We start from the raw sequence: 16,546 nt of genomic DNA on the forward strand, positions 1-16,546 counted from the left end.
TTATTATACTCATCTAAAATATATATTTCGTCTTTTGCCCTGACTTTTTTTTCTTTTAATAAATATGGTTTCTTAAGCAGCTTTTGGTTCACAGCACAATTGAATGAAAAGTATAGTTTCTGTATTTCCCTTGCTTCTCACAAACACAGGCTACACTATTATCAGCATTCCCTCTAGATTGGTACATTGTTCTAATCAGTGAACCTGCATTTAAACATTATCACCCAATGTCCATAGTTCATCTCGGAGTTCAATTTTGGTGTTAGGTATTCCGTAGGTTTTGACAAGTGTATGATACCTAGTCACTATTACAGAGTCATATAGAATATTGTTAGTTCCCTAAGAATCCCTCTGTTCTATTTATTCATTCCTTCCTCCCCAGCAACCACTGTTTCCCTGGTCCTTTATGCTATTTTTATAGCCTAATCTTTTTTTCATACTTAACCTTTCTTTCAACATTAGGTTTATTCAGCGTAGCCCTGTTACCTTACTGAGGAGCCAAGTAGTCATCCCAATCTTACAGTGGGCCATTGCCTCTACTACCCTAGATCATCGAGATGCCAATTGTAGTGTCATGAGGTTCCTACGAGACCTCATCCATACAGGGGTAGCCAATGATGTAAGTATAATCATTAAAACTTTTCTACTATCTTTTTCTTATTTTGGGAGTGGAGGGTAGTATCCTACTTATTTGATCTGTATTAGTAGACCGATAACATAGTGGATCACTTACGAAGCTATCAACTCCCGATCTCAGACAGCTGAGTGCAGTAGGCAGTATAAAGCAGTCTAAAATTATCCCTGCCGACAAAAACAATTGGTGTCTAGTTGAATAGGTAAATAGGTATAAAGAATTAAATAACAACAGAAGGTAGTATTTGTTAAGATGAGTGGTAAAGGGGGCTGGAGATTTAGATCAGCGGCATAAGCGCCTGCCTTGCAAGCAGGCAGTCGTGAGTTCAATCCCCGGTACCGATAAAAAGGAAAAAGAAAAAAAAAAAAAAAAAGATGAGTGGTAAAAGTCTTGGTTACTTTGAGTTCAGTAGAAGGAAAGTTCTGAACACAAATGGAATGAGATAACTTTCTGGAAGAGGTAGAGACTTAAATGGAGCCATAAGACATTTTGAACTTGAATGAATTGGAAAGAACCAGAGTAGTCTAAATGGCATAGAAAGTTTGATCAGAAAGTCATGATAACACTAAAAAAAAGGAAATAAGGAATATTGTTGGAAAAGAATTTAGAAAGTGCTCAGTGCTGTTGTTTCTCTTCTGCCTTCTAATCATAAAAATCTAAGTGTTAAGATTGATCTCGTCTGACACCTATGCCCATTTCTTAATGATAAACTCATATTTTCTTCCTAATGAAAAACCATTTAATGGACTTTATGATTCAGCTGTTACACAATACATGTATTTTATTCCTTAGGAAAGAGAAATTATTACATTAAATGAGAAAGTACTTGTTTGCATAGTAGAAACTAGAGCCACAGGTCATACTATTTGCTTGCTTTCTTTTCTTTTCTTTTCCTACTTATGTGTGTAATCTGCTTTCTTTTTTTTTTTTTTTTTTTTTTTTGTCTTTTTCCTTTTTATTGGTACCGGGGATTGAACTCACGACTGCCTGCTTTCAAGGCAGGCGCTTATGCCGCTGAGCTAAACCCCCAGCCCCGTAATCTGCTTTCTTACAGCATGAAGACGACTTTGAATTACGGAAAGAACTGATTGGACAGGTGATGAACCAGCTTGGACAGCAGCTTGTAAGCCAACTGCTGCATACATGCTGCTTCTGTCTTCCGCCTTATACCTTACCAGATGTGGCTGAAGTGCTCTGGGAGATCATGCAGGTTGATAGACCGGTAAGATTGTTTTATAAGGAATATATAGTCCTGATCTGTAGACATAATATAATAGACTTCAGTTCCGTGAAATTGACCCTAACTTTAAAACTAGACCCTGCTATGTGTGTTAGGCACATTACTAAGTTTTGTTTGTTAATTCTTATTAGTATTTATTTGCAGTATATGAGTACATTCATCATAGATATTGCTAAGTTGAGAGGTCCACAGAAAACCTGTAATTCATTATTAGGTTCTTTTTTTTTTTTTTTTTGGTCTTTTTGAAATAGGGTCTCTCTATGCAGTTCAGCTTGACCTTGAGTTGTTGTCCACACTGGTCTTGAACTCGCCACGATCCTCCTGCCTCAGCCTCCCGAGTGCTAGAATTACAGGCATGAGCCACCATGCCCGGCTTGATTATTAGGTTCTTAAAAGCATATTTTTGCAGTGTCATAAGATTTATGCTGTTTATTAGCAGAAATTAAGTACAAACCTTTGAATTTAGCTCTGTAGCTAGACACTGTGGAACTTTTCTCTTGAGAGAGTTCCTCATGTATCATTTATAGTGAGTTATGGATTATTTAAGAAGTGATTGCTCACTTTGGGCACTTTCTATAGCATTGCATTGTTTTCTGGTGATAAGCTGAGCTGTAGCATCCAATAAAGTCCAAGTAATCTCAGTTATAGGCACATGATTATAATTCAAGTTATGTATATGTACCATATTTGCATATAAGTTTTGCACATAGTGATGAACTATAATACAACCTGTGAATTTTGTCTTTTGTTTCTTGATCTCTTTTTTTTTTGAGACAGGGTTTTACTATGTAGTTCACGCTGGCCTTGCACTCACTATGTCGTATAGGCTGGCCCTTAACTTGCAGATATCCTCCTGCCTCAGCCTTCTGAGTTGAATCACAGGTGTGTGCTACCATGTCTGGCTGTTTCGTTTTGTTTTTTGAGACAAGGTCTTGCTCTGTATCTAGGCTGGCCTCCAACCCACAGCAATCTCCTGCCTATTCTCTTGTATGCTAGAATATAGTAGTACACCACAACCATCTTTAAGGGTGAGGATTAGCCTGTGAATTATTTTTTTAAAATAGCACTTACAATTTTTAATGTAAAAGAAAGCTGTTCAGGAAGATACACAGTTGAACCTAGTTAAAGTGAGCTATCTTCATAGAATTGTAATGAGTAATAGTATATAACAGTACCTATAATTCCTATCATCATTTGTTCAGTATACATACTCCATTTCGATCTAATCTGATAGTATTTCGGTGGAGTTTAGTTCACTTCTGTTATCTCAAAACAAAGCCCTTTACCTCCTAGCTGTTATCTCTCAATCTACCCCCCCACTTTTTTTTGGTACCAGGGATTGAACTCATGACCATGTGCTTGTCAGTCAGGCGCTTATGCTACTGAGCTAAATCCCTGGCCCCACTTTTTTTTTTTTTTTTTTTTTTTTGAGATGAAGTCTTACTATATGTTCTAGGCTTGCCTCAAACTCACTGCATATAGCCCAACCTGGCCTACAATTCTTGGTGATTCTTCTAACTCAGTCTCTTAAACGTTGAGATTACAGGCATGTACTATCATACCCAGCTATTCTGTGTTTTCTGTTTTTAAAAATGCAGTCTTTTTCCTCCAGGGACCAACTGATTTAATTTCAAAATCCCTTGAGAAATAAAGTACTCATAATTTGATTAAACATTTTTACAAATACTCTTGGCTACTAGGAAACAGAAGACTTATTATGTAAGTCAAACTTTACAAAAACAGCGAAGCATTTAGCTCAGTGGCGTAAACCTTGCCAGATTGTGAATTCAATCGCTGGTACAAAACAAAAACAAAAACAAAAACAAAACACCGCTTCACAGAAACATTCTTGATTCTTAAACATCTTGTTACAAACTAACAGAAAGAAGTTGGGGCTGAGTGTGTAGCTCACTGGTAGAGCACATGTTTAATATGTGTGAAACTGGGTTTGAGTCCCAGCACCACAAATAAAAGAAAAACATTAGGAATGGCAGGTTTGGAGAGGAACAGAAATCAAGTTGCAGTGTGCTTGTAAGAATTTATTGTGTAGATATATACTTGATTGTCAAATAGCCTTATTTATTTATTTATTTGTTTGTTTGTTTGGTACCAGGGGTCGAACTCATGACCTTGCACTTAGCTGGGAAGTGCTTGAGCCACTGAGCCAAATCCCTGGACCTTGACTGTCAAATAACTTAAAACACAACAGTTTTTGTAAAAGAACTCTTATATAGTTTGATTTACATAAGTTTAGGTTGCCTATATATAAATTAATAATGCAAATAAGACGTGTCAAAATTCATAGTTAGGGGGCTGGGGATTTAGCTCAGCAGCATAAGTACCTGCCTTGCAAGCAGGCGGTCGTGAGTTCGATCCCCAGTACCGATAAAAAAAAAAAAGAAAAAAAAAATTCATAGTTAGGCATAGTGTTACATGCTAGTAATGCCAGCAGTCAAAAAAGGCTGAGGCAAAAAGATTGCCATGAGTTTGAGGCCAGCCTGAACTACATAGTGAGACTGTCTCAAAAAAAAAAATTTTTTTTTTACATTCTTGAGCACTTCCTTATATCAGAATTGAATATTCTTTGTGCCTCATTTCTTTGTCAGATACTCATCTGTGCCAAATTTATTCAGTGTTTTCAACCATATTTTTCATAACTCTTTACTGAAAGATGATAAAGGACCATTGTGTCTAATTAACTTTTATCTTTTAGATTATAATACTTTGTTGTTTTCACTTGTTGAGAGATACAGTATTAACTTAGTCCATTTTTGGGTACAAAAATATTAATTTGATGGTTCTGTTCTAAAACTTCCCTCTCAAATTTTTTTCCTCCCTGAGTAAAGTATTCTTTTCTGGTGGGAAACATTTGGAGAATTGTTTGGTAAGCATTTATGTTATAATACTTACTTATGCATTGGTCTTATGATTATAAATAAACATGATGAGGAAATACATAATATAAAAAGTAGGTATAAAAAGATAACTTTACAGCTGAAAAATGTGACCAAAGTGTATATCACACTTAAGAAATAGATGAGGAAAAAAATTAGAGCTGACTCAAAAGAACAGTTAAGTTGAAAATAACCTAAAGGAAGTCTCTAGAAATTTTGAGTTTTAGTTTGAAGAGGAAGGAAATAAAAAGGGGTTTCATGTGAAGTTTTCAAAAAAAATTCTGCTCAGATATAAATAAAATAATGTTAAATAACAGTAAGCACAAGATTTTCTAACCTAGAACATAGGCAAGTACCACAAGGGAACTGAATGGATATAACTTAAACTGACTCAAGATAATCTTCAAATCCTTAAGTGTCTGGGTTCCTGTTATATTTGTACTTTCTGACATGCTTGCTTATCTAGTTTTTTATTTTTGTTTTGAAACAGGGTCTTGCTATGTAGCCTAGGTTTGCCTTGAACTCCCTATGGAGCCCAGGCCGCCCTCAAACTCATGGCAGTCCTCTGCTTCAGCCTCCTGAATGCTGAAATTACAAGCATGTAGCACAATGCCTGGCTATGCATGACATGCTCGTTTAGTTTACTTGTTTTTTTAGTAAACTTTTTATTACCCTGGCGACACTAACTCATTGTAGAAGAACAATGAAGAACTCATATACAGTAAATTTAACTATATAGTTTTAGCATATTCCTAAGTTTTGCAGTTTGTACTAATAAGGAAAATATATTTGATACATTGAGTCCATTTCTTCTTAATATGCCAGGCCCTGATTCTATTATAAAGTCTGCAAAAACAAAATTTTTCATATGCCAAAATCCGTTAATTTTTATTAATATATTTGTAGTACATAGTGATTTCAATTCATTGTCATCTACCAAAATCTAACTTCCATATTTTTCTGTCAGTTCTTTTGCTGTGAACTATAGGTACTCATGATTTCTTTCTTTTCTTTTGAAGTGCCCTCTTTCCACTTGACCTTGCCATTTAAGTTGCACATGGTGGAATACTTAACACTAACATTCCCAATTAATAGTTACTTTATAAAGTCTGTAAAAGTTCTTTCTGTTTTTCATCTTTTAGTCTTGTTTTCAGCTTTTTGATGTTTTCTGTGACACTGTCCAAGTCAGCCTGCTCTGCCGTACTTAATATTCATTTTACTACTGCTTTTTTTTATACCTAAAAATTTACTTTGGGTTGCTTTGTTTTTCACCTTTTTGCCTTTTTTGAGACATGCAGTTCAGGCTGGCCTTGTGCTCACTTTGTAGTCTAGACTAGTCTCAAAACTCGAAATGATCCTCCTCCCTCGGCCTCCAGAATGCTGGGATTATAGGCATGCACCACCATGCCTGGCTTTGGGTTGGTTTTTGATCTTCAAGTTTAAAGAGTTTTCTGGCACCTGTTTAGGCTTTTAAAAATTTATTTAAATTTAAGGATAGACACAGAATAGTGGTTTCTTCTGGAAGGTATTGAAGGCCTTTGTCTGAATTGATGCCTGAGTTGATGCTACTCATTTGAAGGGAAGTATAGACTTACATTTGTAGACTACATCAACCCAGAGCATTTGAAAGCTAAGCTTAGTACTTTTGTTATTTCATTTATTTGTTCCAACTCTAGAAGAACAAATGCTGTGGGGTATTCTTAGCATCCACAGGGCCTGAGGTGAGTAAATCCTTTTAAAACACTTATTCCTCCTCTTCCCTATACAGACCTTTTGTCGATGGTTAGAGAATTCCTTGAAAGGTTTGCCAAAGGAGACAACTGTGGGAGCTGTCACAGTGACACACAAGCAACTTACAGATTTTCACAAACAAGTCACTAGGTAAGTGGTGGTGTGGGAGAGCTCATAAAAGGAGTGTGAGTAACTAGGGCAGTGGTGATGAATCTATGGATGTGCGCTGCAGCAGGCACACAGAGAACCCTCTTTGTTGGCAAGTGAGCCAAGTCACCTCATCATAGAGAATCAGGTAACAGCATAAATGGGGCCGTGTGTGTGTGTGTGTGTGGAAAGGTATAGCAGCTCAGGACAGTGATATTAGGAGTTGCGCCTTGTTAGTCACAGCTCCTCCAAGCTTTCACATGGCCTGCAGCATGCAAATTTAATTGCAGTGTTGGCACTTTGCAATAAATAAGTGGATTTTAGGTTGCAGTTTAGGCACTCGATCTCTTAAAAGTTTCACCACTGAGCTAGGGTACAGGCAAAATGAGCATGTTCTTACATACCCTTGTTTAATTGGTTTTGTTGTTGTTTTTCCTTATGTGCCCTTGTAACTTATAATTTAGTATGTGGTTAGCTGTGAATTGTACAAATAATGCCAATTTGGGGAAAGAAACATTACCATGTTGTTTATGTGTACATCACTTACACATAGCAACTAGGCTGGTTTAAGCATAAGTGGAGGCACTGCCTCCCATTTCATGAGATCTGTATTTCTCCAAGACCTTAAACCTTGTCCGTGTTCTGGGGTCAGGAAGCTGAGGTCCAAGTAGGTGATACATTGGTTGTAAAGCATTACAGAGTCATGTAGACTACACTGATTCAGCAAATTTCCCCCCCCTTTTTTTTTTTTTTTTTCTTTTTCCTTTTTATTGGTACCAGGGATCGAACTCACAAATGCCTGCTTGCAAGGCAGGCACTTATGCCGCTGAGCTAAATCCCCAGCCCAATTTTCCCCGTTCTTACTAGATTACCCTTTAATGCCTCTATTAAGAAATACTTTTCTTTTTTCTAATAATACTAAAAAGTAGCCTTTGTATGTTTTCCTTAAAATATAATCATTGAATCAAAAGTCCATGCAGTCCTTTTGTTTTGAGCTTTTTTTGTAGTACTAAGAGATTGAACCCAGTGCCTTGTATAAGCTAACCAAGTACTTTACCTCTGAACTATATCCCAGGCCCTTTTCAAATTTTATTTTGAGATAGGGTACCACTAAGTTGCCCAAGCTGCCCTCCAATTAAAGTTGATTAATTAATTTATTTATTTCTGGCACTGGGGATTGAACCCATGACCTTGCGCTTGCTGGTCAGGCAGTTAGGCCACTGAGCTAAACCACTGGCCCTTGCCCTCCAGTTTATAATCCTGCTGCTTCAGCTTCTTGAGTAGCTGGGGTTTCAGGCATATGCACCATACTGCCTGGTCCTTAATTATGTCAATACCAGCAACTGAATTTTGATTTTATAACTGGTACTCCTTTTTATGTCAAGTCTTTAGAATTTTGACTAAATTTTAGGCTATAGCTTATGTTCATACAGTTATAGAAAGATAAATGGGCAAAAAAAATTACTGCAGTGAGGTTGATTGTGGAAAAAAATGGAAATATTCTAATTGCCCATCAATAGAAAATGGTTAATTAGTGGCAAACCTACACTAGTAACTAGTCACTTAAAAAGAATAAAGAACAAATGCATATGATAATTCAGGAAGATATCCAGGATACATTAAAAACAAAAATAATGTCTCATAACCCAACTTGAATTTCTCTTTCTTTCTTTCTTTTATTTCTTTTCTTCTCTTTTTTCTTTTTTCTTTTCTTTTCTTTTCTTTTCTTTTCTTTTCTTTTCTTTTCTTTTCTTTCAGTACTGAAGATTTAACCAAGGGCTTTCACACTGAGTTATAGTCTCAGCTCTTTTAAAATTCATTTTATTTCTTTGAGACATGGACTTAGTATGTAGTTCAAGCTGACCTTGAATTTACTTGTGTAGCCAGGCTGGTCTTGAACTCTTCTGCCTCAGCCCTTTTTTAATTTTGAGACAGGGTCATGCTAAGTTGTTCAGACTGGTTTTGACCTTACAATCTTCGTAGGCTCTCAGAGTGCTAGGATTACAAGTGTGGATCACCACACCCAGATACAATTTGAACTTTTAAAACAGTTTATAATATTCATAGCAAAATTTGCAATCTTAAAAAAATTTAATAGAGTCTCACTGTGTAATCCAGGCTGGCCTTGAACTCACATGAAGTCCTCTTAGTCTTCCAATTGCTGTGATATAGGCATGTGCCACCACACATGGCATCTTAATCATTTTTTAAATGTACAGTTCAGTAGTAAGTTCATGTTGTGCAACCAGTCTCCAAAGCTTTTTATCTTACAAAACTGAAATTGTACTTATTAGGCAACAATTTTCTATCCTCCCTTTCCCAGTCCCTTACCTTACTTGATGTTTCTTTTCATTTAAATACCCTATATACCTTATATGGTTTATTTTTGCTTAACATAGTCTCTGAGCATATGCGAGAATTTCTGTCCTTTTTAAGGCTAATATTCATATATATTGCCTCTACTTGTTGGCTATTGTGAATAATTTTGCTATAAACTTAGTTGTAGAAACATCTCTTAGAGATTCTACTTCCCCCCCCTTTTTAAAATTTATACCCAAGTAGAATTGGTGGATCATATGGTAGCTATTTTTTACTGTTTTCCATAGCAGCTACACACAAAGTTTCATTATTCATTCCTACCAGCAGTGAGCAAGGTTTCCATTTCCCCCTCCTGAGTGCTGGGAGGCTGGGAGTTCTGGGCATGAGCCACCGTGCCCTGCCCCTGAGCTTTTTATACCTTATTGGCTACCTGTATATTTTTGAAGAAATGTCTCAAGGGACTTAAAAATTGGATTTCTTACCAAGTTGTGATGGTTCTTTATATATTGGGGATATTAATTTCTTACTGTATATTTGATTTAAAATATTTTCATCTACTTTTTAGATTAGCTTTTCGTTCTGTTGTGTCCCTTAATACGCAGAAGTTTTGAGTGGTTTGTTTTTTAGTAGTACTAGAAGTTGAACGCAGGGCCTTAAACATCCCCAGCCCATTATTATTATTATTATTATTATTTGTCTTTTGCATTTTTATTGGTACCAGGGATCGAATCAGGACTGCCTGCTTGCAAGGCAGGCGCTTATGCCGCTGAGCTAAATCCCCCGCCCCCCCCCCTTTTTTTTTTTTCAATTTTTGGGAGAAGATCTCACTATGTTGTTCAGACTGTGCTCAGATTTGTTGATTCTACCTTAGCCTCCCCAATAGCTTGCAAATGCATGTGTGAGCCACCATGCCTGGCTTAGATCTTTCTTTGATTTTAATTTTTTTATATGATGTTATGAAAGGATCAAACCTCTTTTTTTTTGCATGTGGTTATCCAATTTTCCTCACACTATTTGCTGTAAAGACTGTCCTTTCCCTATTGTATGGTCTTTACACCCGTGTCAGAAATTATTTGATCACATCAAGCAGGTTTATTTCTCAGCCCTCTGGTCCATTGTTCTGTATTTTATTTTATTTTATTTTATTTGTGCCAGCACCATGATGTTTTGATTACCATGACTATAATAAACTTATTTTATTTATTTATTTATTTATTTAGTCTTTTTGGGACAGGGTCTCCCTCTGCAGTGAACTTACTTTGCAGCCCAGGCTAGCCTCAAACTCAAAGCAAACATCTTGGGTTAGCCTTCCAAGTACTGGAATTATAGCTATGGGCTACCACACCCAGCAATAAGTTTTCAAAACCAGGAATTTGAGACCTCTGATTTTGGTCACCTCTGTAGGTTTCATATGAATTTTAGATTAGATTTTTCTATTTCTGCAAAAATGTTGTTAGAATTTTCATGAGGATTGTACTGAATCTGTAGTCTCTTGGGGATAGTAATGACATCTTAACAATATCAAGTTTTTCAATCAATGAACATAGATTATCTTTCCATTTATTGGCATCTTTAATTTCTTTTATTGATGTCTATAGTCTATGCTGAATTTGAACTCACTATAATAGCCCCAGTTTATTTCCAAGCCAATGCTCAGCCTCACAGTAGTTCTTTTGCTTCAGCTTCCTAAGTGTTGGAATTACAGTCATGCATCACCATGGCCTGCTAGGACTAAGTGTTTAGAAATGAGACAAAGTAAGACAAATTTTAGGAAGTAGTACAATAGCTAACTTTTTTTTTCCTTTTTAGACAGGGTCTTGCTGTGGAATGTAATTTGCTTAGTTTTGAACTCACAGCTATCCTCCTGCTGCATCCTCCTGAGTGCTGGGATTATAAGCACCATACTCAGTCAGTCAGTCAGTCAGTCTGTCTTTGTCTTCCTTCCTTCCTTCCTTCCTTCCTTCCTTCCTTCCTTCCTTCCTTCTTCTTCTGTGTGATAGTTCTAGGGATCAAATTCAGGACTTTATGCTAATAAGGTTTTGACCATTAAGCTATGCCCTTGGCCAAAGAATTGATCTCTTAATGTAAATATATTACTTTCTTGTCCTTTGAGGGTATCTCCAACAATTTTGTTAATGTTAAAAATCTCAAACCATGGGGTACTAACCATGGTGTTAACCATTGCTTAACATCTTGCCCCAGAGATAACTGTTACTTATCTATAAACCAAGTGATTAAAAAATAGAATATGATTTTTTGACACATTTGCCAGAGTGAGGGTTACTCCTCTGTGAGATAGACTGTGTATGCTGCCTGGGATGACCTTATAAAAGTACCTAGCCTTTTCCTATGAATCTTTCTGGTAAACATGATGTTCCTTCTAAAAGCCACTGCAGGTAAAAGTAGTATAAGAGTTACTTCTCCATTTTTGTCCATTTTTGTTTTGTTTCATTCAACGTAATGCTGGTTGTTGGAAGGAAACAATCAAATTGGTTTTGATTGTCCTAAAGCAAATGGACGGCCTGGGGATTTAGCTCAGCAGCATAAGCACCTGCCTTGTAAGCAGGTGGTCATGAGTTCGATCCCTGGTACCAGTTTAAAAAAAAATTTTTTAAAAAGAAAAAAAATTGCTACAAAGTTAAAGCAAATGGACACTTGAGGGGAAACCTTACAGGATTGGTCTTGGAGTTAATAATACTGGTTTGTGTCTTGTCACTCAACAAATTAGTTTGAACTTTAGTTAATTCATCTATAAAAAAGATTAGTACATCCTATTTCATTAGATGGATATGCAATCCAAATGGAAATCTTGCACATAGTAGGTGATCAGTGAATTTAACTTCATTCTTCTTGGCAAAGCAACTCCCAGAATGTCTTATGTACTACTGAACTAGCTGGGGCATGTGTGCCGCAGCTCTAAGGTAGCCACCCACACGTTGTGGAGTAAGTCTCTAGCGTGCCTCTGTTACCTGACAGGGCTAATAGACGATGGATAGAACAGTAGATTAAGTCTGAAATCAAGGTTAAGGACATCATTCCCTCATTTAAGGAAAAGGGCCTAAATAAAACAATACTGTGAACAAAAGTGTCTGTGATATAGGAAAATAAAGTATCATCAGGCTTACTTGATCTTCCATTGCTAAACAAGTTTTGCAGGCTTTCCTGTAGTAGGCTGTGACCTGATGGTGGGTAATGAACAAAAGTAAGAGGGAATGTTGAGAAGTCAGAAAGAGTTTGAGAAGGCTCACTGCCTCAGTAATTCTCTTTCTCTTGTGTGCCTGTTGTCCTTGAACCTATGTATGACTCAGTCTACCTTCTGGTCTTAAGGTCTCATAACTCCTGCCTCAACATGCTGCTTTGTTTGCCCTCCTCACAGGGAGGGTAAACTGGTTTGGTTTCATTTCAACAAGTCCAAGCCTGTTTTTCAAATGATGCTGGTAATTAATTTGTGTCTTTTTTAGTTGTTGAAGTTAAAGAAATCTGAGACTTTTCCATTCTAGAATATTATTCTTACTTTCCAAACATCAGGTGAGCCTATCACTATCTAAGACTGAGATTGGGACCAGAAGAACTCTTGCCATGATTTTTCTATCTTGATCTCATTACTTACCACTTTCATGAGGATCTTCAAAGCCAAAAGATGTTGAACATGGAAAGCATTGACACTGGAATTAAAGGCCAGTGTGAGCATGTCTCACTGGTCAAGTCATCAGTTATAGCTTGATTATTCCTTATTATCTACCAGCACATCACATCACAAGGGCTGCTTATCTCAACACAGCCCTAGGATTTTGAGGCTTGAGAAATAGTAATGATAAGGTATTCAGAAGAATGATAGGATTGGAATTGTGGGGATAAAAGTCAGAAAATAGAACCTGAAAAATGGCAAGAGTTGACTAAAATTAGAATCCAGGAACCTAGTAAACATCAGTATGACTGAAGTAAAAAAGAGGAACCTTGTGCTAGCATTAAAGGAGTTTTTTGATCCATTTCTGTGGGCTTGCCCATCAGAGATACTTAGTTCAACACTTAGGTCGTGCTTTTGACACCAGAGAAGTTACTGATAGAGTTTGAAGCAGAAGTGAAGTTTATTAGAGACATAGTGACCTGTCCCTCGTTTTCCCTGTATTACTATAGCTTTGTGTAGTTGTACTTCAGTTTCAATATTCTTTTTAATGTATTATAGAAGGATTAATTGACAATGGAGATATTTCTATTCCAGCTTAAATCAAGATCTTGGATTGAAAAAGGATAAAATTTAAAACATGTAGGATATAAGGGCAGTAAGAGAATCTTGAGTCTTCAACACTTTTCTAAGTGTCAGGGTTTCTTGTTGTCTTAGTTCCTTGTCATGACACACCACACAACAGCTTCTCTTGCATTACATTCTTTCTCTATCCTGACATTGGACATATAAATGATACCAATATATAGCTTGCATACCCCAGCTGCCTCCATAGTAGTCAGTATTGGCTTGGAAATAGACTGAGAATTCACAAAGAGGGGATGACACAATTCCAAGAAACTCAGAAGACCCCCCTTGTTTTCATTACATTCTTAGGGTGGAAAGAGACTAGAAGAAAGTTTTTCAGATCAAGTTCTGGCATCTAAATCATTAGGTTCATTTTGTTTTGTTTAGGAGACAAGGTCTCTCCCTATGTGGTTCAGGCTGGTTTTGAACTCATTGTGTAGTCCAGGACTAGCCTTGAACTCATGGCTATCCTCTTGCCTCAGTCTTCCAAGTCCTGGGACTATAAGCATGCATGATGCTTATACATTTACACAAAGCTGTAAATCAAAGTTTCAGATCTTACATTAGGTAGGGAAACCTAGATGTAGACATATCAGGGGATCTTCCTTGAGGTGATAAGTTAAATTTCATCTTCTCGGCCGGGGATTTGGCTCAGTGGCATAAGCACCTGCCTGCTAGGCACGAGGTTGTGAGTTCAATCCCTGGTACCAAAAAAAAAAAATTTTTTTTTCATCTTTTCTATTAGACTATTAGCAGTTTCCTGTAATATTTAACCATTATGAGATAGAAAGTAAATCTTCTAACATTGAGGCCTAGCTGTAGGCCCTGGTATCTGAGTTTTCTGAGCTAGAGAAGGGGCTCAGAAGGGTGATTGTGGTAGGTGCCTGATACGGTTTATATCTAGATGTTCTCCAGGAGCCTCATGTGCTCATGTGTGGGACTTCTGAAAAATGATTGGATTAAGGGGGTTCATAGCTAGCTCGCTGCAAGGACCAGATGGTCAGAAGAAGAGTTACTGAGGACGTGACCTCAAAGGGTTTATCGCACTTCTGGTTCCTTGCTTCTTGCTCAAATGTTTCCTATCGTCCATACCATGAGCAGCTGTTCCTTCATCGTGCTGCCCTGTCACGCCATCCTGTCTGGTGCTAGCTTAGAATGACTGAAATGTGAGGCAAAATAATCCTCCCCTCCTATAGTTTGTAAGTGTCCGGTATTGTGTCTCAAGGATGAAGAAAGCAGCTGAAACAGATTTTGGTATCAATAAAGGTCATTTTTGTGATGTTGTGTGAATATGTGGTTTAAAAAATCTTTAAAATTGGTTTGCAGGAGGAGTTTCATTACTGTAAATCAAACTTGATGAAAGATTTTGATCAGAGCTCAGAAAACCAGAATGCAGGGTTTAAAAAGCAGGTGTAAAGACAAGGCCACAAGTTTTCAGTGGAAAGTGCAGACTTGAGGCCATGTGTGTTATGCTCTGGCAGAAAAAAATGTGTACATTTTACTGAGCATGAGACTTTGCAGGAAACTGAGTTTTAAGGTTGTCCGATTAGTTAATCTGGTGGCGGACATTTTAAAGGCAGTCTAGCATTTAGGCTGTAACATGGCTACTGTTGGGTACTTTTAGCCAGCTCCACATTGAAACTCAGAAACAAATAGGTGATTTTAAAAGTTTTGAGTTTCACTAGAAAGGAAACTCCTATAAAATCCAGACTTAAAAAGTTTGGCCAGAGGAGAGCTTGATTGCAGAAAAGATTAAGCCAGACATGGTGGTGCATGTCTGTAATCTCAGCACTTAGGAGGCTCAGGCAAGAAGATTGCCAGGATTGCAGTTCAAGACCAGCCTGAACTACATAGTGAGACCCTGTCTCCAAAAAATTAAAAAATAGGGCTAGGCATGGTGTCACATACCTATAATCTCAGCGCTTAGGAGGTTAGGCAAGAGGAGGGCTGTGAGTTTGAGACCAGTCTGGGCTACAATAGTGAATCTGAGGTCAGCCTTCACTACAAAATAAAAGTTTAAGTTTACGACAGAACAGTGGAAAAGATAACCTGAAGACCCCAAGAACCAGCAATACTCTACTTTTCACAGACTCAAAATTACAAAAATGAAAGCCCCAGGACACTGTGCTAAAGAATGGCCACCTAGGGAATTTTTTTTCCTGGGAATCCAGGGATCCCTTCAGAGGTACTCAGCCATCCAAGAACTCCGAAGCCTCTGCAGCAGTGATTCAATGGGAGTCTGGCTACTGTTTGGGCTGGCTGCAGACCTGGCACATCCACATAGTCTTGGTCTTACAGGCATGTAGAATGCAAGAGTTGTAGGATCCAGGAGGCTTCTACCCAGATTTTAAAATGACCATCATCAAGAAATCAAGTAATAACAAATACTAGCTAGTGAGTCTGCAGGGAAAAACTAGTACAACCATTACGGAAATCAACATGAAGATTCTTCAAAAAACTAGAACTAGAAATTCCATTTAACTCAGCTATTCCCCTTCTAGATATCTTCCTGAAAAAGTTAAAAACATCATATTACAGCTGGTCATGGTAGAGCATGCCTATAATCTCCAATATTGGGGATGCTGAGGCAGATGGATCACCTTGAGTTCAAGGCAGCTTGGGCTGCTACATAGTGAGTGCAAGCCCAGCCTGAACTACATAATGAGTCTGTCTCAAAAAAACAAAAAAAGACATTATATTAGAGTGATGCATACATAGCAGCCTATATGTCGTCCATCAGCAGACAAATGGATAAAGAAAATGTGGTGTTTACATACTCTGCCATAAAGTAGAATAAACTTGAGTCATTTGTTGGAAAATGTATGCACCTGGAGACCATGTTAAGTGAAAAAAGTCAGACACACAAACTTAAATATCACATGGTTTTTTTTATATGAGAAATCCAAATTATAAATATAGAACAAAATAAGAGATAAATACATTGGAAGTAGGGAGATAAATCTTTTTCAAATGGAAAGGGGTTCAAGAGATGGAGAGAAAGGAGATGAAAAAAGGAATTAGGATATGTACATGTACCAACTCCACACAAGGAATTGTGTACTAAAAACATGTGCTAATAAAATTTTTCCCAGGGGAGAGGAGAAGGCCTTGGAGACCAGGCAGTACCCCTGAGAGGGCAGTGTGTGAAGCCATGAGGGTGAAGCTGAAAGTGCAGTGCAGCCCCGTGGACGCTGGAGAATCCTAGAACATGAAACGTCTAAGGAAAGCTGCAAGAACTGAGCAGAGCTAGTCCCAGAGAAAAGCCGTGAGGGCTACTACTTGCAGCAGTGCCGTAGGGGCAGCGCACTGCCCAAGCCCTTTTGCTGTTC

At 37.6% G+C, this 16,546-nt stretch overlaps 1 protein-coding gene across 2 annotated transcripts in view; it reads left to right on the plus strand.

The window, feature by feature from the left end:
* The window catches only part of Tnpo3 (transportin 3), an 87,548-nt gene that overhangs the window by 65,887 nt on the left and 5,115 nt on the right, over nt 1–16,546 (plus strand). For both annotated transcript variants that reach the window (XM_013158378.2, XM_003475184.5), the window contains 3 exons: nt 463–619; nt 1,689–1,856; nt 6,537–6,649. In XM_013158378.2, the coding sequence (XP_013013832.1) occupies nt 463–619; nt 1,689–1,856; nt 6,537–6,649 (438 nt within the window). The remainder of the gene's footprint in view (nt 1–462; nt 620–1,688; nt 1,857–6,536; nt 6,650–16,546) is intronic.

Source organism: Cavia porcellus, unplaced genomic scaffold (assembly GCF_034190915.1).
Source record: "Cavia porcellus strain 051 isolate PalLab524CR breed Dunkin Hartley unplaced genomic scaffold, mCavPor4.1 scaffold_2, whole genome shotgun sequence".
In the NCBI taxonomy this organism is placed as follows: domain Eukaryota; kingdom Metazoa; phylum Chordata; class Mammalia; order Rodentia; family Caviidae; genus Cavia; species Cavia porcellus.